Source organism: Palaemon carinicauda, chromosome 21 (assembly GCF_036898095.1).
Source record: "Palaemon carinicauda isolate YSFRI2023 chromosome 21, ASM3689809v2, whole genome shotgun sequence".
NCBI classification, from domain to species: Eukaryota; Metazoa; Arthropoda; class Malacostraca; order Decapoda; family Palaemonidae; genus Palaemon; species Palaemon carinicauda.
Genome location: NC_090745.1, coordinates 112,153,841 through 112,178,840, shown reverse-complemented (window position 1 = coordinate 112,178,840; position 25,000 = coordinate 112,153,841). Strand labels below are relative to the sequence as shown.

The following is a 25,000-nucleotide window of genomic DNA, read 5'->3' as shown; positions in this document are numbered from 1 at the left end:
TCATCCTGAGAAAAAACGGGAAAGAGGATAATTTGGTGTGATTTTCATTTTAAGAGAGATTCACTCTTTGTAGGTTACCTTCAGGGCAAAAAAAAAAGTAGAACACCAAAGTAAAACCTATCCAATTTTATTGCTTATCGCCAGAATCTCCTCACTGACCTATTTCTCAATTCGTCTGATCACTCTTGTCAAAATATGTGAAATCTCTCTCTCTCTCTCTCTCTCTCTCTCTCTCTCTCTCTCTCTCTCTCTCTCTCTCTGCATAGAGTCTAAAGGTATGACAAAGAGAGTTCATCTCAGAGTCTTTAACTCCAGGAAAGGTATAAAAGAGGATTCAGCCCTTTATACCACCATTTCCTTACAAATTCTCCTCCTCCTTCTTCTCCTATCCATTTTCCTCCACCTCCATTTCTGCTTTTCCTCCTTCTATTCTTTCTTTTTTTTTCTTAAAGGAATAGCTTCCGGAACTTAGTCCTTTTGGCCAGGGTATAGGGGACTCGGAGCCAAGACAGAATAAGGATTATCACACAGCTGCCAGGAGGGAGATCTTCCCTTGAAGAATGTTTACTTAATTTTCCCTGGGGGAATGTTTACTTAATCTTCCCTGGGGGAATGTTTACGTAATCTTCCCTGGAAGAATGTGTGTTTGATCTTCCCCTGGAGAATGTGTACTTAATCACCCCGGGGAAAATGTTTACTTAATCTTCCCCTTGAGAATGTTAACTTGATCTTTCCTGGGGGAATGTTTACGTAATCTCCCCTGGAAGAATGTTTGCTTGATCTTCCCCTGGAGAATGTGTACTTAATCACCCCTGGGAAAATGTTTACTTAAGCTCCTCGTGAGAGACTGTTTACTTAAGCTCCTCGTGAGAGACTGTTTACTTAATCTTCCCTCTGAGAATGTTTACTTAATCTCCCCTGAGAGAATGTTTACTTAATCTTCCCTGGGGAAATGTTTACTTATTCATCACTGGGGGAATGTTTACGTAATCTCCCCTGGAAGAATGTTTTCTTGATCTTCCCCTGGAGAATGTGTACTTAATCACCCCTGGGAAAATGTTTACTTAAGCTCCTCGTGAGAGACTGTTTACTTAATCTTCCCTCTGAGAATGTTTACTTAATCTTCCCTCTGAGAATGTTTACTTAATCTTCTCTGGGGGAATGTTTACTTAATCTTCCCTGGGGGAATGTTTACGTAATCTGCCCTGGAAGAATGCGTGCTTGATCTTCCCCTGGAGAATGTGTACTTAATCACCCCGTGGAAAATGTTTACTTAAGCTCCTCGTGAGAGACTGTTTACTTAATCTTCCCTGGGGGAATGTTTACTTAATCTTCCCTGGGGGAATGTTTCCTTAATCTTCCCTGGGGGAATGTTTCCTTAATCTTCCCTGGGGGAATGTTTACTTAATCTTCCCTGGGGGAATGTTTACTTAATCTTCCCTGGGGAAATATTTACTTAATCTTCCCTAGGGGATTGTTTACGTAATCTGCATTGGAAGAATGTGTGCTTGATCTTCCCCTGGAGAATGTGTACTTAATCACCCCTGGGAAAATGTTTACTTAAGCTCCTCGTGAGAGACTGTTTACTTAATCTTCCCTGTGAGAATGTTTACTTAATCTCCCCTGAGAGAATGTTTACTTAATATTCTCAGGGAGAATGTTTACTTAATCTTCCAGGGAGAATATTTTCTTAACCCTCCCTGGGAGTGTGTTTACTTAATTTTCCCTAGGAGAATGTATTCTTAATCCTTCCTGGGAGAATGTTTACTTAATCTTCCCAGGAGAATGTTTACTTAGTCTCCCCTTTGTAGAATGTTTACTTAATTTTCTCGGGGAGAATGTTTTCTTAATCTTCCCTGGGAGAATGTTTTCTTAATCCTCCCTTGGAGAATGCTTACTCAATCTTCCCTGGGATAATGTTTACTTAATCTTCTCAGGGCGAATGTTTACTTAAACTTACCAGGGGGTAATGTTTACCTAATCTCCCCGGGAGAATGTTTACTTAATCTTCCCTAGAAAAATTTTGCTTAATCTTCCTTTGCAGAATATCTACTTAATCTTCCCTGTGATAATGTTTACTTATTCTTCCCTGGGAGATTGTTTACTTCTGTCCCCGTCTTCTGCTGCTGTTGTTTCGTTCCTGTTTGAGAGGAAGAGGTAGAGACTGATATCGTAGAAGGAAAGACTTGAAGGGAAAATTGTGTTTGCTCTTTAGAATCAGAATTCGAAAGGAAACACCTATTTGCATTTTAAGTCTATCGGTCCACCGGCGTATTGCGTTTCTTATGGTCGAGGAATGGGTCCTCTTCCTACGCTACTGATTGTTGGTTTTATATTAATATATGCAATTCTTTGCGTAGGTATGGATATGAGTACATATAGATAACTAATTACTTTTATATATATATATATATATATATATATATATATATATATATATATATATATATATATATATATATATATATATATGTGCTCGTGTAAATGTACGTACTCTTATTTTCGTAAATGTTCATGCTTGTATGTGTGTGCTCTACGTGTGTGCATGTATATGTATGTATACATACTAAAATCGAAAAGATCTTGTTTATTCTTATCGATAAACGTTCGCAAATATCTCTTTAAATATATTTACAGCATTATTTATAGGATTTAGATTTTATCATAAAAAACCGCAAGATCAGTTTTATCAAAGGATCATATGCAAGATTAAAATTGTCGTTTTAGGCAATACGCAAACTTGAATATTTCTCTAGATTCTTCTCAATTTGTTGATTCCTTCGGTTAAAGTTATACCAATTCCAGCTACGACATGCCAAAAAAGGCAGAAAAACGCTAATGTTGATTTTATTGGAGGGGTTTTAAAATACTGTACGAACAAACCACATTATTATTATTATTATTATTATTATTATTATTATTATTATTATTATTATTATTATTATTATTATTATTATTACTTGCTAAGCCACAACCCTGGTTGGAAAACCAGGATGCTATAAGCCCAAGGGCTCCAACAGGGAAAATAGCTCCGCGAGGAAAGGAAATAAGTAAATAAACTACAAGAGTAGTAGTGAACAATATAAAATACTTTAAGAACAGTAACAACATTAAAACGACCTATTTAAAAGTGAATGCACACATCGTAACACGAGTATATTCAATTGCATGCAATCTGAAACGTGGCATATAACTGCACTGAAAATGGCTAGTCGTTCTTTGCTTATCTTAACTCTTTCAAAATTTGAAAAAGGAAAGCATCTTTTAAAATCACCCAAACCATAGCAAATTTATATTTATTGGAGTTGTTGAGAGCTTTCCAATAAATATCACCAAGCTAGGATTTGTGTGGTCTTGAAAGATTTTTCTACATCAGAACTTTTGTTGAAATCACCACTGGTAGCGAAAAGGTTTATAAAATCCCACTTGTCATATCGTCAGATGGGACTATCAAATGGGGGAGCGAACTTAGGGTTGTTGTGGCCTGGTTGGTAACGTCTCTGCCTGGTGATTGCCAGACGGGGTTTTCGAGTCCCGCTCATACTCATTAGTTCCTTTAGTGTCTGCAACCCTACCATCCTTGTGATCTAAGGAAGGAGGGTTTGGGAGAGCCTATAGGTCTATGTGCTGAGTCATCAGCAGCCATTGCCTGGCCCTCCCTGGTCCTAGCTTTGGTGGAGAGGGGGCTTGGGCGCTGATCATATGATATATGGTCAGTCTCTAGGACGTTTTCCTGCTTGCTAGGGCAATGTGACTGTCCCTTGCCTCTGCCATTCATGAACGGCCTTTAAATCTTTAAACACGAGTAACAATGAACGTTGTCGCCCAAAAAATGGCACCAATTGCAAAAGAACATATTTCTGTCTTTTTTCCACCCCCATGGAGTTAAATGCTCTACATCACTTTTTATGAGGGTTTGTATCGAGGATGGAATTACCAATATAAATAAAAGATCTTGTGGGTCGATGATTGCCGGAAAGAGGGTTCCTTTTCCAAGAGGAAATGGAACTACATACATCTGCTTGTTTTCACATGATCGACGAATGTTTATATACTGTACTTGTCAACATTCACGCAGGAAATGTTTGAGAGGTGCTTTTGTTTAGTGTTGTTCTCCAGCTATTTTTGAGATTTGTGCTTTTGGTTAGTGTTGTTGTCCAGCTATTTTTGAGATTTGTGCTTTTGTTTAGTGTTGTTGTCCAGCTATTTTTGAGATTTGTGCTTTTGTTTAGTGTTGTTGTCCAGCTATTTTTGAGATTTGTGCTTTTGTTTAGTGTTGTTGTCCAGCTATTTTTGAGATTTGTGCTTTTGTTTAGTGTTGTTGTCCAGCTATTTTTGAGATTTGTGCTTTTGTTTAGTGTTGTTGTCCAGCTATTTTTAAGAGTTGTGCTTTTGTTTAGTGTTGTTCTCCAGCTATTTTTGAGAGTTGTGCTTTTTTTTAGTGTTGTTCTCCAGCTATTTTTGAGATTTGTTCTTTTGTTTATTGTTATTGTCCACCTTTAATGTCAGCAAATGTGATTGTGTGTATAATAAGGGTTCTTTTAAAATTTACTTTATATTGTACATTTGTATGGAGGGATATGCAAAGCCATATGGTTTTGCCAATGGACTTTCATGCATGAACTTTTTGCGTTTTGTAGAGTATATTTATTCGTACAAGTGTAAAGTTTAATGAATGACAAGTAATAACACCTTACTATTTACCCTATTAAGGGTTTTGGTGTCCGATGTGGTAACGTCCCTGACTGGTGAACGCCAGACTGGGGTTCGAGTCCCGCTCAAACTCGTTAGTTTCTTTGGTCGCTGCAACCTCACCATCCTTGTGAACTAAGGATGCGGTGGTTTGGGGGAGCATATAGGTCTATGTGCTGAGTCATCAGCAGCCATTGCCTGGCCCTCCTTGGTCCTAGCTTGGGTGGAGAGGGTGCTTAGGCGCTGGTCATATGTATATATGGTCAATCTCCAGGGCATTGTCCTACTCGATAGGGCAATGTCACTGCCCCTTACCTCTGCCATTCTTTAAGCCTTTAAACATGCCCATACCATCTCAGTCGTGACACTTATCGCCTCCACTCTTTACTACGCCTGCCATTCTTCTTATTTCATAATTTTCCAATCTTTCAAGCAGTGATATTCCCATAATCCACCTTGGCGTTCTTATCTCTGTTCTCTCAACCTTTGATTTGTTTAATTTTTATACTGTTTTATATAATTTCTCATTCCTTATGTAAATGCTTTTATTAACACCAACATTTGGAACCAGTGAGCACTTTTCCCTTTGCCTTTCTATTGTTATAAAAGTCCCTAAGATTTATATAAAAGTCCCTAAAATTGATTAATCCCAAGTTGAATTGCCACCTACGAAATTATTCGTGACCTATAGTAAAGTTGTATACGTTGCATATACTGTAGTGTTTGTAATACTATGCATGGTGTGCGAATTGCTTCCGTATTCATTTGCATATAAATTCATGTTTAGGTTTGTAGGAGAATAGTGTGATTTTTTACCTGTTTTGATTAATTCAATATTATTATTGTAAAATATTAGATATAAATTTGCATAGTGTGATTTTTTACCTGTTTTAACCATTTAATCGATTATTATTATTGTAAAACTATTCCATAAAAATTTCTGTTTAGCTTTGCACGAGAGAGAGAGAGAGAGAGAGAGAGAGAGAGAGAGAGAGAGAGAGAGAGAGAGAGAGAGAGAGAGAGAGAGAGAGATTCTTGAATCTTCTCCAAGAGTTTGGGCGATTGAGGACATCCAGGAGATGCCAGGATTGCCCTGGAATTGGAAATGTTAACGACACTCAATCAAAAACGATGATTACAAATGGCCTCTTTAAGATAGGTGGGCGAGAGGAAATAGATATAGAGGTGAGAAAAAGAAAAGAAAAAATATGGAGAGAGAGAGAGAGAGAGAGAGAGAGAGAGAGAGAGAGAGAGAGAGAGAGAGATTTGAAAAATCTGGAGAAAGGAGAAGAAAATCTAAACTGAAAAAAAATGTTGCAAGAGTTAAAAATGAGAGAAAGAGGAAGGTAGAAACTAGAGAGAATAGGAGAAACATTGGAAGGCAAGTTGTTATGGAGGAGGTACGTAATCTTCGAAAGGAGTAGAAGAGAAAAGAACGGTATTTAGGAATCTAAAAGCTCGGGAATAGGCAAGAGAATGAGTGGGAAGGGTACAGAGGGGAAATAATGAAGACATGAACTGAAGGAGAAATGTTATTGAAGACAAGAGTAAGAGGAAAAACAAAGGTAAAAGTGACAAGTCGAAAATGTTTTTAGAATTTAGAAGGCCAAATAGCCTGGTTAACGAGAGCTAAAGTTGGAGGAAAAAATGAGGACATTATATAGGAAAGGTTATTAGTAACAGTAAAAATTGATACTGGTTAAAAGAAAAATATGTAACTATAGTGACACTAGATGATTAAATTTCCGTGTAATGTATAACTAGTTTTTTAATCCTCGTGCCTCTAGACACCCGATAGTCTCATATTTAACAGGACTTCCCCAAGTCAAGAAATTAGATAAATTCAGTGTTGCGATTTTACCATTCAAGATGTGCTAGGCTAAAAAAGAAAAGTCAGTTGGTTGATCAGTTTGCGAAGTGTTTAGCCATTGTGTGTGTTAATGGTATTCATTTAAAAGAATGATAGTAATAAAGATAAAAATTCTGAAGAGCATAAAATGGCGCATAGAAACATGGCTTACTTAGATATGAAGGTTTTAAAGCCATAATAGTAGTTTCGTGGGTTTAGATCTACATTTAAACGGTATAAACAGCCTAACTGCTTGGAAAAGAATATTTTCTGCAGAATTTGATATCCGTACTTGTTGCTTTGGACTAAGTTTTCCATATCAGTGGTTGTTAAGATTATGATCTGCATTAGAAGCTATTAAGAACTGCAGTATCATCCTTTGATTGGGTCAGATTGTGCATGAGATGAACTTAGAGTTCCCTGTCTGTTATTTCATCCAATTTCTATTATAGAAACCCATGAATACGTGGTAGGCGACAAGGAAATCTTAGGGTGCAACCACACGCCTGGGTATTACCTGATGGGCAAACATTGTTACGAGAATGTTGTGGGAAGAAGCAATGAGCACCGACGACGTCAGGAGCGAGAACACCACGGGCAAACGCCCTCTTATCAGGTTTCGAGTGTTCGTAGTTCGAGCAAGGAACGAAGCATGCGAAGGCACAAGATTCCAAAAGTAACATGTTTATAGTATGACATATGGCCGATTGTTTAGGCTTTGGTCAACAAATTATTTATAAATGGTGGTAACGGTATTTATCAGAAACTGCCTAGTATGGTGGTAATGTGTTCGCTTAGCATTCACATGGCAGTATATTCACGGTTCAGATATACCATATAGATCTTGAGTATATTGATCCCAGCCCGGGACCTTGAGTTTAAGCTGTTTACTTGAGAGGGCACTGCTGTTGTTCGGCACCACAGTGGCGAGTTGTTATTGCTCGGCTAACGTCCAAACACTTTTACCTTTAACTATGTCGATGCACCCTTAACAGTGCTTGCCTGCCATACATTTTCCCCTCTGCTTTGGCTTAACACGACAGCGATATAATTTATTTCATGGCCTCACTTTCAACACTTGCGTTCAATGCTACTTTCCGGAGTATTCTAGTAACAATGTTTACCCAACGGGAAATGCCCAGTTGTGTGCACACTTGTACTATATTTTATATCCTAACCTTATCCCCAATTCCAGTTAATCTATAGCTTCATATTTAGAGGAAGTGGGCCCACTCCCTCCTTTCTACTAATAATTGCCAGGAGGTAATCATTGGCACTCTTCATTGCCAAATTTAGGCAATTAGTAAGTGTATTAAGAGAATTTCAATAGCTTTATACTAGCGCAAACTAATATAATCTGATAATTCAGATTATCTGTAATGTATTGTACATATTTCCCATATATACCAAAGTAGTTTAGGGAAAATGAGTGTATATGGCTATCATGTTAACTATGAAGGGTAGCATTTTTAGATTTTTTTCAGACTACTAGTCTAGGTGTCCAAGCTGTTTGCCATATAAAATTTCATCTGGACATGTCCAAAGTTCATGCATTGATAATTTGTTGTAATTTTAGGTCAGTATAATTTTGTAGGAAAGGTGCTGGAACTTTCATAGCAGCTTACATCTCAACACTGGACAAAAGAAAGGTCTGGATTATTTTCTAGAAGTTATCTATTGGGAAAAAAAAAAACATTGTTACAACTTATTTCAGATATTTATTACGCGTTTGAATACAAAGCTTTCAAGGAAATTAAAGCATAAATTGCACAAATTTTGCTGGCCAATGTTCATTCCTGTACAGCCATGTTCTGTTTATACCAAAGCAAACCTTGCTCAGTCGAGCTATTTTTGTCTAATATAGTTCCTTGCATTGTAGTAAATGAATTATTGGGCCAATATGGGAAAGTAGACAATTATCTTTCTTAGGACTACTATTAATCAAGGTATTTTAATTTAAAAATTTAATCCAAACTATATAGTAAAAAGAAATTAAATCAAGGTAACCAAAAGTTCAACTAAACTATCATTCTGCTCTACTTTGTCCCAATGTAATGCAATCATGCGGATGACTAACAGTTCCGGTTTTTCAAGGCCTTCGTAAAATCCTCGTATTCCTTAAGTTTCGCAGAAAGCTCATCAACGCTATCATTAACCATGTTCAATATATGCTTGGCAATGACTGCATCCCCCTTGACGTCTTCTTTGTAATGCAGAGCATCTGTCATTTTCACCTCTAGCTTTTCCTTGTACTCGAGCAGCTCTGATAAAGGACAACCTTCTCCATAACCACTTAGGGCACTTCGACTCAAAAGATTTGTTGGGGTATCTGGTTCTTCGAAAAAACTTGCATAGAAGTCCACACCAAGGAAGGTTCGATTGAAACTTTCTTGTCTGTTGTATTCCTCACTTCCAGGGGCAGCTCTTCCTGAGGGACTTTGAGAGATGGTCAAAAGGGCATGCGCCTGAGTTTCTTTTAGAACGTGCAGCACCCAGCTTAGCAGATCTGTTAGGTCCTGGGCTTGTGGAATCAGTGTCTCCACACATGAACAATCAACTGTAGAAGTAAAGAAATTTTAACTAGAAATCGATAGACAATCTAGAAAGGTTTGACATTCATGCATAAAAGAAAAGTTCAATAAAGCAACACTCAACTGTTCAAGATTTCTTCAATGTTTATGTCTAACCTCTCTGAACTGTTACTCTTACTTTGGGGGAGGGGGATTGTGGCATTCCCCCATTGGAACTCTACAGGCATGGGTAAATTGATAAATACAATAAATTTTTATGAATTACTATGATTTTACAAATTTCAAATCATTGCAAAACTCAAGGGGTTCATATTTCGGTCCTTCCTTTAATAACAAAAGACTATTCATCCTGCACCGGTTATTATCTGTATTTAGTTCACATTACAGAAAACTAATTTTCTCTAGTTGTGGAAATTCCAAAAAATATTTTAAATGAATCAATTGAATGTCAATTGTAACTGCAGAGTAGGTAAAATGAATTAAGACCCAATATAAAGTAATTACTTTAGCTTTGCTTTTTTTTCTCTGTATTTATACTTACGTTGCTCTTCCCCAAATGATCTTACTTCTGTTTTCTTATCTTCAGTTTCCTCTACTGCAGGCTTGGGACCTATAAATAATTTAAAAGAATTTCTCAATTCAACATCTGGAAATATATTGCACAAGTACAAGAGCAGCATTTGCAGTTTCAAATCACGACATTACCCTAGAAAGTTTATATTACACTAGTTATCAGACTCCAAAAACATAACAGCTTAATCTAACAAGTCTGTGCAAGTTTTGAAATAGCTAAACTACAAATTGGAATTTAAAAGGATACCTTCCCCCCCCCCCCCAGTTAATCCACAAAGCCATAAGCTCATCTTCACTATGGCAATTTATACTTATAAGAATTTTATGCATGGTGTAGATAAGCCATATGGGTACGTTCTATTTACACTAACTGCCTTAAGAACCGGTTTTATAACTTACATGGCAGGCTTTCAAGATTCTTGAGCAATCTGCCGAAATTTTCAGTTCTATTGTTCATCTCCACCACCATCATGCGGATGCCAAGTAAATTGTCCTCCGCCAGACCGCTATCCATTTCTACGTCAGCCATGAAATGCGCGGCGTCAGTCACTTCCTCCGTTAGGTTCCTGTAGAGGTCGGACGTGGAATGGTAAGGACAGTCCTCCGCCATGCTCTGCATAAAGCTTTCGGCACTCCTCCGCTCCGCTTCGGAATCGAACGAAATATCTCCAGGCAGATTTTGTCTCAGCCGTGTGATGGTGTTCTGAACTTGCTCGATAGATGGCATCATCTGATGCATTTTATCCAGGAAGAAAGCTTGGCCGAAAGGCATCCTTGACCTGCCGGTCTCCGGCAAGTCGTCTTTCATGGTGTTTTTGTGACTTTGCTCAACATTAACGGCTGCCTTCGTTTGGGCCTGTTCAACGATGGTAGATAATACCCAAAGAACATCATACACGCCCTTCACTTTGGGGATCAGCCTCCCGCTGCAGTTGCACAAAGCTGCAAAGGTTAAACAGACGACGTTAATACAAATTGTGCTTTTTAAAACTCTACATTTGACAACCTCCCACTGTCAACCTTCCACTGTCACTAAGTATTAATAAGCCTAACAAATTCTAGGGAAAAAAATTGTACTGTTCACACAATTCATAGTTTCAGCAAATAGAAATGTGCACAAGTTACCTCAATAAAATCTAGCCTTCGGTTAGCGTCCATATAGATAATCTTGGTCAATATCTTATGAATACTATAATTTTTTTTTTTTTTTTGTAAAAATTTAAGACTTTTTCATAACATTTAAAGTTTTCATTGCCTTTCAGTAAATGTCACACTTACGTTCAATGATCCTCTGTTGCTGCAGTTCTCTCAGTGCAGTAAACCCTGTGGAAATGGAAATTTCATTAATAAATATAAACTTCCCTAAGACTAAGAAGCTTGGATTTTTAAAGTTCTAGTATATTTATAAAAATCCTATTTCTATAAAAATCCCATTTCCAAAGTCCATTAGACATCAAAGGTTAAAAGTCATTGTAGCATTTAAAGGTCAAACTACATAATGCTTTGGGCTTCAATAAATTCATGACCATAAAGGGCAAATGGTTATTCTACTTGCAACTTGGGAAAAAAATTCTGTTTATTTTATTATAATAAGATTTATGTCATTTTACCTTCCAGATTTACCACGCTTTGACAATCCCATTTCTAAAGCTCTCCCAAAATAACAGATTAGGATATTGGATTTAGAACTGACTTTTCAGCGCATTCAAGATTTTAAACTCAAACCACTGTATAGTCACATGCCTTGAAATTTCTACCCTATAGATCTCTGCTTGCAAAATTTAATGTTAGGCTTTATAGGATTCTATTTTATTGCCAAACTTCCGGACAAATTTGAGTCTTTATGCATCTACCCACTAAAGGTCTGTTCTCACAATGTTTATCTCCTGACAGGTTCTTAAAGGCTAGTATAGAATACAACCAATCCCACTGATTAGTGAAAATTTGGTCTGGTTTTTCTGGATCTCAAACAAGCATCTTTAATTTGCGGTCATAAGACTGATTTTTCGTACGATTTACCTTAGAATTTTAACCTATTACTGCTACCAAAAATACAAACATTGTGAATGAGTCTACCTTACCTTCACTGTCGAGGCAATTCGCATACGTACACAGACACAGCAGAATAAAGCTCGAGCAGAGTCTGAAGATGCCTCCTTCCATCTACAAAAAAAATTGTTAACTGGTAAAAACCTGCTTTACGATAAGAAGTGTGTGTAACCGGTAAAAGTAATGCCCATAGTTGTTTGACCAAAGTTAAAAACAAAGAAAAAAAGATTAGCAATTTGTTTATATTTGAAATTTTACTTTGGGTGGGTCCTAACTTGGTCTTATTTGTTTTCCTCTCGTTTTTTTAAAGTTTTATTTTCTTGTTAGTTTTATTTAATTGTTAATTACTTCCCTTGTAGTTTATTTCCTTATTTCCTTTCCTCACAGGGCTATTTTCCCTGTTAGAACCCTTGGGCTTATGGCATCCGGCTTTTCCAACTAGGGTAATGATATAGTAATGATAATAGTAATAGCAAGTAATGTTAATGGTAATAGTTTAATAATACATATTTTATCCGGGCCATAACATAATTAGAGCGTGGTAAGATTCAAAGACGTGCAATGCTTTTAATTTGTCAATTTGTTTTGCAGTGAGATCGGAACCTTCAAATCCATACCACACCGATAAAAGGTTAACATTCCTTTTCCAACTCTGAACAATATGAAGCTTTTAAATGCTTCCCAAATATGATATAATTAGCCAGCGTCAGCTTTACAGTTTTACTAATTGCTAAAAAGACTTCAAAGTTTTGTAATTTCTGGGCATAGATACATAAAAGGTAACAGTGCTTACCCATCCCGTTATCTAATGCATTTCGTTGCAAAGGTTAATGATAGCTTATAAGCCCACTCGAATATGGCTTCAAGGAAAAATGAAGTTACCCCGACTCAAAATATTTACTTTTAATATAATGTTTTTTTCTATCCTTGACATTTTAGTTGTAATGTTTCCATTTCGAAACTTTCGTTATCTTCTTAAAGGTTTGGCACTTTACAAAAGGTCATTAGAAGTTTCGATAGACGAAAGCCAATTTAAAGGTTGAAAGTTCACTCATGAATGGCAGAGGCAAAGGACAGTAACATTGCCCTACCAAGCAGGACAATGCCCTAGTGACTGACCATATATATGCTATATACTGTGAGCACCCAAGCCCTCTCTCCTCCCTAATGCAATAATTCAAGGTTCTGTTAATGTTATTTAAGATTAAGAGATTTAATGTTTATAACAGCAGATTGGAAATTTTTTTCCTCAAGATTTTAGTCGCCTGACAACTAAAAATCACATTTCCGAAAAGAGAAAGATTTTCAAACATTATAACCTTATAAAAATAGAGCTTTTCCCATATTATTGAATCATCTGTAGTTATAAAAAGCAAAACTAGTACCATAAGCTTTTCAGTTTCCTAATAGATAAGGGCTACGAATTTTTTTTTAACTCGAGAATTCTACTGTCGTTGCGTAAGTCTGCAATATTTTAAAAGCTGCTAAATGTTACAAGAACGAATCTTATATAAATCCCTAAAGAGGTTTTAACTTTAGTTCTTAACATTACCCATGTTGATAACCGAAATACTTTTTAAATTTGCGTAGAAAATTAAACTAATTCCAAGTACAAACATCACGTAACCAAATTTATAATAAAACAGGCGACAAGCTTTTCAAGTTCAGAGAGAATATACCCCTAAAGATGAGATTTTAAAATCCAATGATTGCTGTATTTCATGTAACCCTATTTATTCCTTGTGACACTAATCCGTATATTATTACCGTGAGCAGTAAAGTCCACCGGAAAACACTTATTCAATTTTTTGCCCCTTTTCTATTCCAATATACTAAAGTGCAGTATGTTCCACAGTCTGGATCTACACCAGATGTCATTCAAACACTTCAGCAATTATACAGCAACTTTTGTAGAACCCTCAGCGCAATGGTTGGCAGATTCATACTTTATATTTAAAATGCGATTTCTTCTATAAATGCAAGTTTATATTTAAAAAATAATATTCAAAACTTTAATGTCACGTATCCGAACGGGTGCATTAAATAGTAAAACATTTTTTTATGTGAATAGCAGCCTATCAATGATCATTAAGGAAAATAGCCCATTTCATAACTTTAACAAACGTTATGGCGAACTAGTAAATGTAATTACGTAAAATCTTATAGTGAAAGGCATAAATCGAAAGATTATGAATTTTTCAAACAACGGTATCTTTGTACTCCAGGCCAAATGTAGGGAATGCATTTTGGGTTATGACCTATTGGTCTAGTTGGAGAGTTTTACACAAGCCCAGACACACGTGAATTGGAGAAAGTTACGCTGTCACGATTGGATTTTGAATTTGATTTTAATATGTCAAGATTTCTGGACACTTAAGAACTCCTTTGGTATTACCAGTCGAAAATAGAACACGCCCAACTATAATAGTAATAAAAAAAGGTTTCACTTATTATATAGGTTATTAAGGAATACAATCTAAATTATATACTAAATACTACAAATTCAATTACAATTAATAAATACATACCACTTCGAAATGTTTTTGATCTATACACTAAGTAGTTTACAGCACAGGGTAATCTCACAGGGTGTCACTTGCAGTCAGTTGAGCTTTGACAGCTGAAATAGTTGTTTATCCACTATGGAGAAAATCAAGGACTTTAAAATACTGGAAACGTTCACTGTTGTTGTAGTAGTAGTTGTAGTACTTACTTTTACTTTTAGGGGTTTATTTCTCGCCCTCCATCAGACACTAAGAGTCTGTTCTGGCGGGCCTTGATGTGTGAAAATAATTTCTTTCCAGTTTATATTTTGCTCTGTATCTTTTCAGTTATTCGCTAGCATTTGTATTCAGGGCTTAATAGTTTTCAGATCACTTTTATAACACTTTCCAAAGAGATAAGTCTTCAGGTTTTTCTTGAAAGCTGCCACACTTCTTTCTTACTTTGAGAATCTGAAGAAATTTTTGTTTTAAAATTAGTGTTTTTCTGAAGAGAAAAGACAGATAAAATGTTAACTACTCTATATGGTCAGCTTATTTACAGACGTTTGTATTACCATTGTAAGAAAACCATCTGAGTTTTGAAATAAACAGGGGAAAGTTGAACTTTAGTCATTCAAATTTTATGGAAATATTTTACAGTTGAGGTTATTTTCATAGACTATGTAATATTAGCTTTTTCTTTATAAGTCTCAAATGATTTGATTTTCGATTTTTATCGATTAGATAAACGATTTCGATAACTCGGATAGACGCTCGAGAGTAGCCTACATATTTATGCAATTACAACATGTAAAATAATTTTTCTCCAAGAAATTATGTACATTTCACCCCTTTCTTATGTAAAAGAAATTATTAGGGTCTTGTTAGTTGCGCCTTCCTTTTGTATTTAATGATATCAGAATTTCGTTCAAAATAATAATTATTCTATAATAAATTTTTTTAGTGAGGTAGATTTGCACCGACACGCGAGGGTGACCTTTTAGCTCGAAAAAGTTTCCTAATAGCTGATAGGTCGAAATTATTTTTGTCCGAATACTTCCGACCAATCAGCTATCAGGAAACGTTTCCGAGCTAAAAGGGCATCCCTGCGAGTCGGTGCAAATCTGCCTCACTAAAAAAAAATTTCTATAGTGTCCTTTTTATGCTGTGTGCTGCATTCTGTGCTTCCACTGTTAGAAAGAGTCTAACATAAAGCTGTGTTTAGTGCCTGTAGCTGTTTAAGATCTTTATAGATAAACTCAGGCTAAAATTAGGAAAAAACTTAGTAGATATTTCTGCAAAATCTGCTATAATAAGAAGATTTTTCATAAATAGAGTATGTTATGGGTGATTTTCACAGATGATACAATACCAATTAGGGATAGTGGAGAGAAACTGCAGAGACTAAAGGAAAAAAATAAAAAATATTTGCATGAATAGGAGGAAGAGAGTAAATATTAACATTAGTGATATTACAAGAGTAAATGGATATCAGGAAGATGTAAATCCTTAGTTGATTAGTGAATATTAATGCACCTCTAGAGACACACTGGGGCAATATTATTATTATTATTATTATTATTATTATTATTATTATTAATTGAGCTACAACCCTAGTTGGAAAAGCAGGGTGCTATAAGCCCAAGGCCTTCAACAGCGAAAAATAGTTTAATGAGGAAATGAAATAAGGAAATAAACGATATAAGAAGTAATGAACAATTAAAATAAAATATTTTAAAAACATAAACAGCATTAAAACATATATTTGATATATATACTATAAAAGGACTTATGTCAGGCTGTTCAACATGAAAACATTTGCTGCAAGTTTGAACTTATGAAGTTCTACTGATTCATCTACCCGATTAGGAAGATCATTCCACAACTTGGTCCCAGGTGGAATAAAACTTCTAGAGTAATATGAAGTATGAGCCTCATGATGGAGAATGCCTGACTATTAGAATTAAATGTCCCTAAACAGATCATTACGTAGAGAGAGAGAGAGAGAGAGAGAGAGAGAGAGAGAGAGAGAGAGAGAGAGAGAGAGAGAGAGAGAGAGAGAGAGGAGAGAGAGAGAGAGAGAAGCAGAACTTCATGTTGCCCCACCCACTCCACTACACACACCCTCATTAATGGAAAGCTTCTGAAGTTTCCCTCATAAATTTCGAGTGGCTTTTATATCTGATATTTATCATCATACAGTAGCAATACATTTTCCAAATTCTAAAAGAAATATATTACGAAGTGAAGGAATAAGAAAGATAACCTACTGTGTTTTTCTTGCTAAGTTTTGGGATCATACATTAGAAAATCTGGCTGAGCTGTATTTTCTATGAGGAGAAATAGGTATAGACGGACTATATAAGTCATATTGACGTGGTATAATTTTCTAAGTGTGATCAGAACCTATACAAGACAGATGGGAATATAAGTTTAGTGCCGGTAGCTTTCTACAGTCTACTGTATATTTATTTACATACACATAGAGACACATACACATACACACATATATGTATATATATACATATATATATATATATACTATATATATATATCATCATCAGCCGTAAGTAGTCCACTGCAGGACAAAGGCCTCAGATGTGTCCTTCCAGTCGCATCTGTTTTTGGTCTTTCTATGCTAGTCCACACCCGCAAACTATCTTGGTTCGTCACTCGATCGTCTTCTCTTACTTCCCCTACTTCTTTTGCAATCTCTATGTAGCCATTCTGTTATTCTTAATGTGCATCTATTATCTGTCCTTCTCATTATATGTTCTGCCTGTGTCCATTTTTTTTTTTTACGTGTTGTTAGAATATTCTCTGCTTTAGTTTATTACTCGTATCCATGTTGCTCATTTTCTGTCTTTTAGTGTTATTCCCATCTGTATTCTTTCCATAGTTCTTTGAGGTGTAACTACCTTATGTTCTAAGGCTTTATCAAGAATCACAAGTTTCTTGTGCTTAAGTTAATACTGGTAGGACCATTTGATTAAATACTTATTTTTAGAGAAAGTAACATTTTAATTTTCATAATCTAATGTTGTTTACCAAAAGCTTTTAATCCCATGCTTATCCTTCTTTTAATTTCGGTCTCACGTCCTAGGGAAACATTCACTGTCTGTCCTAAGTACGTATATTCATTAACAATTTCTAGAGGTTCGTCCTTCGATTGGTGAAATCTAACCGAGGCCCTTTGCGTCTATAGGTGTAGGAGGAGATGATGATGAGAGGTTTGTCCATAACACTTATTTGTTGTCACTTCATTTTCAATGAACATTATTGTAGTTTTACTCATAAGAGTTTTCAATCCTACATTTCTGCTTTCTCTATTCAAATATTCTACCATCTTTTGTAGTCTCTCCCATGATTCACTAAACAGAACTATGTCATCTGCAAATCTTAAGTTGTTAAGGTATCCCCCATTAATGTTATTTCCTAAAATTTTTCCAATCTAAATTTTTTAAATCTTCTAGGCATCCAGCAAGTAATTTAGGAGAGATGGGGTCTCCCTGTCCAACTCTTTTCTCAATTAGAACTTTATCACTATTTTTAATTAGCTTTAGGATTGTTGTACTTCCCCTATAGATATCTTCAAATACTCATCTCTTCCTTGTCTTTGAAGGGCTTTCGTTACTGCTGAAGTTTTGACAAAATCAAGTTTCTCATAGGCTATAAGTACCATACATAGTAGTTTGTTCTACTCTGTTGATTTTTCCATTAGCTGGTTAATATCATGGATATGGTCAGTTGTTGAATACCCGCATTTAAAGCCTGCCCTGCCTGCTCTCTTGTGTGATTAAAGTCTAGCTGTCCCTTTATTCGGCCTAATATGGTCTTTGTAAATTATTTATGTATATTACTGATAAACTCATTTGGCGGTAATTTTTCATGTTTTTTGTCTCATTTTTTTTGTGAATTAGTATAATAAAGATTTTTCCAAGCTGTGGGTATATAAAGCAATCTTGCAGACATTTTGTGTAAATTTCAGCGAGTTTTAACTATAATCTCCTCCACCTATTATTAAATCAATGGTTAGGCCATCTTTTGCTGTTCTACCTCTTTTCGTGTCTTTTAAAGCTGTCTTTACTTCTACTGTTACCTTTGGTACCACTCCTGAGTTTCATTATTTTTATTGGAAAAGTTATTTCTTGTATCACAATTGTATAGAATTGTATAGAAATCCTCTTCCATTTTTATCCCCCCATCTCATCTGTTGATAATTTTCATCATTTAAATCAGGATGTAAATTATATGGCATAATTTTTATTAGAATATTTATGTCTTATATCACTGTTGTATAGTACTGTATAGAAATCCTCTTCCATTTTTATCATCCCATCTCATCTATTGGTAATTTCCATCATTTAAAGCAGGATGTATGTGGGATTAGAGAGAGAGAGAGAGAGAGAGAGAGAGAGAGAGAGAGAGAACAGTAGGTTCCTTGCGTGTTTAACAAGGGCCTGAGAGAGAGAGAGAGAGAGAGAGAGAGAGAGAGAGAAGCAGACGAAAACCGGAAAGAGAACACAGTAGGTCCCTTACGTGTTTAACAAGGGCCAACGAGAGAGAGAGAGAGAGAGAGAGAGAGAGAGAAGCAGACGAAAACCGGAATAGAACACAGTAGTTGCTCTTGTCTTTTATTCTCCCGTCAGTCAGCAAAGATATACGGAGATGGTTTGCGGGAGAACCTCCCCCCCCCTTACCTATCCCATCTCCTTCATTCTATGCCATTGAAGGAAAGAAAGGGTCCAAACAAAATTGGGCGGCGCTGTTGTTCCGTAAATCATTCTCAACGGCCAGAGATGAGCTGCTGCATCTGGGTGTTTTTTTTTTTTTTTTTCCGGCGGCTTAAAAAGGAATAAATCTTCAAATTACAGTTTCATTATGAGAGGGGATTTTTGAAAATAGCCTATAGCAATTCATTTCAAAGTTTTACTGGTGAGTAATTTTGAAATTACATATTTTGAGGTGTGGGGCTTTCAAAATTAAGTAATTTGTTTCAGAATTTTACTGGAAAGTGATTTTTTGAGAGGGTATTTTTGGAAATAGCCTATAGCAATTCATTTCAAAGTTTTACTGGAGAGTAATTTTGAAATTACATATTTTTTGAGGTGTTGGGCTTTGAAATTAAGTAATTTGTTTCAAAATTTTACTGGAAAGTGATTTTTTGAGAGGGGATTTTGGAAATAGTCTATAGCAATTCATTTCAAAGTTTTACTGGAGAGTAATTTTGGAATTACATATTTTTTGAGGTGTGGGGCTTTGAAAATTAAGTAATTTGTTTCAGAATTTTACTGGAAAGTGATTTTTCGAGAGGGGATTTTTGGAATAAAACAATTAATTTCAAAGTTTCACTGGAAAGTAATTTTTGAAATTATATATTTTAATGGGGAGGCCTTTAAAAAAAAATATTCAAAATTTTACTTGAAAGTGATTTTGAATTAAATGTAAATTTTTTTTTTTTTTTTGTCAGAAGATAGATTGCTAAATTTTACTATTGAAAATTAAAAAAACTCACAAAATAGTAGAAATTAAAAGAAATTGAACTACAAAATATTCTATATAAAACCGGTAAAAATATCCATAATTATTAAGCTATCTGAAACTTACAAAACGACACCAAAATGTAGAAAGTGGCTTAATAGGCAAAAATGATATCTATGCAAGAATGCCAATAACTTACGTTTTGAGATAAATTAGTTTTTCTCAAAGCTACGATGTTGACTCGCCATTAAAATGCGCCCGCTAAATATGATTCTTCCTTTTGGAAGTCTCATTTTGAATCTTATTCTTATCTCTTTTTCCATTGGCTTTTCACGTGTCTAACAATCGTTAAAATGGAGCTCCTAAAATGTTATTTAAACTGCTGTTTTGTTCATCACATATTTAACAATTGCTTGGACAGCAGCAAAATCAATAAACAATTCGGAAATATCCTGGTGTTTTAGGCACATAGGCCAAATACTATAAAGTCATTATTTAGAAGTTACGAGGATATACCATTACTATAAAGTCATTTAGTAGTTACGAGAATATACCATTACTATAAAGTCATTATTTAGCAGTTACGAGAATATACCATTACTATAAAGTCATTTAGCAGTTACGAGAATATACCATTACTATAAAGTCCTTATTTAGCAGTTACGAGAATATACCATTACTATGAAGTCATTATTTAGCAGTTACGAGAATATACCATTACTATAAAGTCCTTATTTAGCAGTTACGAGAATATACCATTACTATGAAGTCATTATTTAGCAGTTACGAGAATATACCATTACTATAAAGTCCTTATTTAGCAGTTACGAGAATATACCATTACTATAAAGACCTTATTTAGCAGTTACGAGAATATACCATTACTATAAAGTCCTTATTTAGCAGTTACGAGAATATACCATTACTATAAAGTCCTTATTTAGCAGTTACGAGAATATACCATTACTATAAAGTCATTATTTAGCAGTTACGAGAATATACCATTACTATGAAGTCATTATTTAGCAGTTACGAGAATATACCATTACTATAAAGTCATTCTTTAGCAGTTACGAGAATATACCATTACTATAAAGTCATTATTTAGCAGTTACGAGAATATACCATTACTATAAAGCCGCCACAAAACTATATCCTCGACCAACGGAAATCTACAAAGGCACCAAGTAGCTCACCCCCGAGCCGACGGAACGGAACGCGCTCTAAGGTTGGCATCGAGGCCTTAACGAGGGTTGTAATGATTCCTTTGACCTGCCGTTGCAGAGACGAAAGAGCCGCATCACAGCGTTGACTGCGGCCCTCCTGCCGCAGCTTGATATTGTGTTTCATCTGCAATCCCTCATACGAGCAAATCACTTCCATTACCAGAGAGAATCAAATTGTCGTGTCGGCATTTTGGAGACTAAGGTTTCAGCTCTGGTTTCCGTTGACTTTATTATCGTCCTGCTTGTTTGACTATTTGAAGGTTTAAAGGCCGCTCATGAATGGCAGAGGTAAGGGACAGTGGCATTGCCCTATCAAGAAGGACAATGCCCTAGAGACTGACCATATATACATATGATCAGCTCCCAAGCCCCCCTCTCCATCCAAGCTAGGACCGAGGAGGGGCAGGCAATGGTTGCCGATGACTCAGCTGATGGACCGGCTGCCGATGACTCAGCTGATGGGCCTATAAGCTCCCCTTAAACCCCCACCCTTAGCTCACAAGGATGGTGAGGTTGCAGCGACCAAAGAAACCATTCCCCAATCAGGGGAGTTACCATATCGGCCACCACAACCCTATGGTATTTAAACTAATATCTACATCAGTTAAACATATGGCATCGGTCATATGTATTCTAGAAGTTTTATTCCAGCTGTGACCAAGTTGTGGAATGATCTTCCTAATCGGGTAGTTGAATCGGTAGATCAAAAGTTCAAACTTGCAGCAAATGTTTTTACGTTGAATACGCTGACACAAGTCTCTCTACTTAGTTTATATATAAAAGACGTTTTAATGTTGTTACTGTTTTTTACAATATTTTATTTTAATTGTTCATTACTTCTCATATAGTTTATTTATTTCTTTATTTCCTTTCCTCACTAGACTATTTTTACCTTTTGGAGCCTCTGGGCTTATAGCATCCTGCTTTCCCAACTAGGGTTGTAGCTTAGCTATAGTCCATTTATTTTAGCGATGCATATTTGCACCGACTCGCAGCGGTGCCCTTTTAGCTCGGAAAAGTTTCCTGATCGCTGATTGGTTAGAATTATCTTGTCCAACCAATCAGCGATCCGGAAACTTTTCCGAGCTAAAAGGGCACCGCTGCGAGTCGGTGCAAATATGCATCGCTGAAAGAAATGGACTATAGTAATAATAATAACAATAATAGTATTATTATTATTATTATTATTATTATTATTATTATTATTATTATTATTATTATTATTTTAATGATAATATGGCATCAGCTTGTGAATTGTTAAAAATATGGTCTCGACATAACGTTTCACCTAGTCGAAGTAGAATAATTCTCTCTCTCTCTCTCTCTCTCTCTCTCTCTCTCTCTCTCTCTCTCTCTCTCTCTCTCTCTCTCTCTCTCTCTTACAAATTACTTTCTGTTGCTCTGAAATTACCCAATCTTATGCTGAAGTGCTTCTAAATTTCGGATTTTATCTCTATCCGTTTGTTTATCGATATAAATATTGAATGACTTTGAGTTAGGATACGTTGAAATTGTACTATAATAAGTACATCCATTGTAAAAATAGAAAAAATAAAACGATTTTCGAACGCGCACTCATAGCACATACGCATTACGCAAAAAAAAAAAAAAAAAAAAAAAAAAAAAAAAAAAAAAAAAAAAAAAAAAAAAAAAAACATCATCATGAAGATAAGCCACGATTAAATTGATAACATCCATAGAACCTCGGGAAGATGAATGTAAGTTAAAAACGCCCTCGGAAAAAACTCTAGGATGAGAACTCCCAGTAAGCCCTTAAAACCCCCAAATAAACCTCACTTGGAGAATCCCAATACCACTTGAATACCCCTCCACAACCCCCCCCCCCCATGTATGGAACCTCTGAAACAATACCACTTGAGATGTAATTGATATCGCTAACCTACATCCTCCAATTTCCTTTCCAAATGAGATTTTCTTGGTATTTACCATGCCAATGGCCTCTTCAGGACCACAATAAGATTACACGCGTCATATCAAGCCCTCTGGCGAGCGCCGTTTTATGCCACGCTTCAGACGCGGCAGAGGGTAGCAGTTCCTATATATTCCGGTCTTTGCCCCTGCTCTATGGGTGGATAAATCATTAAAGCTTCCGTGATCTTTTATTGTCTATGATTATTTGTCTATCTATACACACTAAAACACATACACACACATCTCCCCTATATATTAAAGAGCAAGTGTGATATATATATATATATATATATATATATATATATATATATATATATATATATATATATATATATATATATATATATATATATGTTCCCGGTCACGCTCAGTGGCAAGACCTATAACTACTGTACTCTGTCTCTCCCTGTCCTTCGGGTAGAAGTGTTGTTTTGATACCGAAGCACACATTCGAATTCTGGCCGGGAAGAAGCAATCGTGAAAAGAATTTCCCATTTTCCTTTAAGAATTTCTTCATATGTATGTTCACGAGAGCAAACTAAAGGAGAGGATATTCGAACATGTAAGAAAAAGATATGGAAATGGGCAGGGCATATATATAATGAGAATGGCAGATAATAGATGGACATTTGGACTAAAAGAATGTGTCCGCAGAAATTGGAAAATAAATAGGGAAAGCTAGAGAAGACGATGGATTTACGAGCTAATAAAATTTTGCGGGTATAGACTGTCATAGAAATACCATAAACAGACGAGAGTGGAAGGACACGTCTGAGGCCTCAGTCATGTCTTCCACTCCCTTCTGCTTATACTCTTGCAATGCCATTTTATACCAGAAAGTTTTCTTAGTTCGTCAACCCATCGTCTTCTCCTCCTTCCCCTGTTTCTTTAGCAATCTCCAGGGATCCATTTACATAATTCATAGTATTGTATGATAAGTTTATGTATCTCATGATAGCTGAACGGACAAGTGTGGGCATCTCTATAAGGTTAATGAGTTATGTAAGAGACAGTTAAGAAATTTATTATTACCCTTATATCTTTGGCTTATATTGTATTAGAAAAAAAAAATACGATAAAATTAGTTTATTCGTCCTCATCTTTAAAGAATGGGATTTTCCTTCATAGTTTTCATATCATTATGATTTGAAATCAAAATCATATACTTGGAAGAATTCTTTATGTTATTAGCACTGTGAACTTATGTGGTAGAAAGAAAAATTAATATTAAATAAATGGAAGTAAATTATCAAACAATAAAGAGTTAGAGCGATTTAGCAACTTAAAAATGGGGGTAATTGTTTTCCAAACGATGCTGCCAACACAAGCAATTAAGCTCCTCCCACAAAAATTATAATTGCAAAAAGTTGAGCCGTATTTGATTTAGGACCAATTTGCTGGAAGACCAAATTAACGACGGGTCTAGTTTTTGTTCGTAGAGAGAGAGAGAGAGAGAGAGAGAGAGAGAGAGAGAGAGAGAGGAGAGAGAGAGAGAGAGAGAGAGAGAGGAGAATTTGTGCGTTAAGGGATACTGTGATTCATGTAGCGAGAGAGAAAGGGGAAATATGAGAGAGAGAGAGAGAGAGAGAGAGAGAGAGAGAGAGAGAGAGATTTTAATATTCATGTAGCGAAAGACGAAATATGAGAGTGAGGGAGAAAGAAAGAGATGGATAAGGCAGGAGAGAGAGAGAGAGATCTTGCTATTCATGTAGCTAGAGAAAGATGAAATATGAGAGTGAGGGAGAGAGAAAGAGACGGATAAGGCAGGAGAGAGAGAGAGAGAGAGAGAGGAGAGAGAGAGAGAGAGAGAGAGAGAGGAGAGAGAGAGAGAGAGAGAGAGAGCAATATCTTGCTATTCGTTGTAGCGAGAGAAAGGCGAAATAGGAGAGTAAGGGAGAGAGAAAGATGGATAAAACAGTAGAGTGAGTGAGGAGAGAGAGAGAGAGAGAAGAGAGAGAGAGAGAGAGAGAGAGAGAGAGAGAGAGAGAGAGAGAAATCTTGCTATTCATGTAGCTAGAGAAAGATGAAATATGAGAGTGAGGGAGAGAGAAAGAGACGGATAAGGCAGGAGAGAGAGAGAGAGAGAGAGAGAGAGAGAGAGAGAGAGAGAGAGGAGAGAGGAGAGAGAGAGAGAGAGAGAGCAATATCTTGCTATTCGTGTAGCGAGAGAAAGGCGAAATAGGA

General features: G+C 36.0%; 2 protein-coding genes across 2 annotated transcripts in view; one reads left to right on the top strand and one right to left on the bottom strand.

The window, feature by feature from the left end:
* The window catches only part of LOC137614745 (uncharacterized), a 112,403-nt gene that overhangs the window by 8,844 nt on the left and 78,559 nt on the right, over positions 1-25,000 (top strand). The window lies entirely within an intron of this gene.
* LOC137615411 (uncharacterized) lies at positions 8,237-14,366 on the bottom strand. Its single transcript, XM_068345281.1, has 6 exons — positions 14,223-14,366; positions 11,727-11,808; positions 10,924-10,968; positions 10,045-10,587; positions 9,614-9,682; positions 8,237-9,098 (listed from the first exon to the last, which is right to left on the bottom strand). Exons 2-6 carry the CDS (start codon positions 11,806-11,808, stop codon positions 8,614-8,616), a joined length of 1,224 nt encoding a protein of 407 aa, XP_068201382.1. The 5' UTR covers positions 14,223-14,366; the 3' UTR covers positions 8,237-8,613.

Coding starts and splice junctions, on each gene's coding strand:
- LOC137615411 (XM_068345281.1), bottom strand. CDS start 11,808: ATGGAAGGAGGCATCTTCAGACTCTGCTCGAGCTTTATTCTGCTGTGT. Junction 9,683..10,044: donor GAATCTTGAAAGCCTGCCAT/GTAAGTTATAAA, acceptor AATTATTTATAG/GTCCCAAGCCTGCAGTAGAG. Junction 9,099..9,613: donor ATCATTTGGGGAAGAGCAAC/GTAAGTATAAAT, acceptor TTACTTCTACAG/TTGATTGTTCATGTGTGGAG.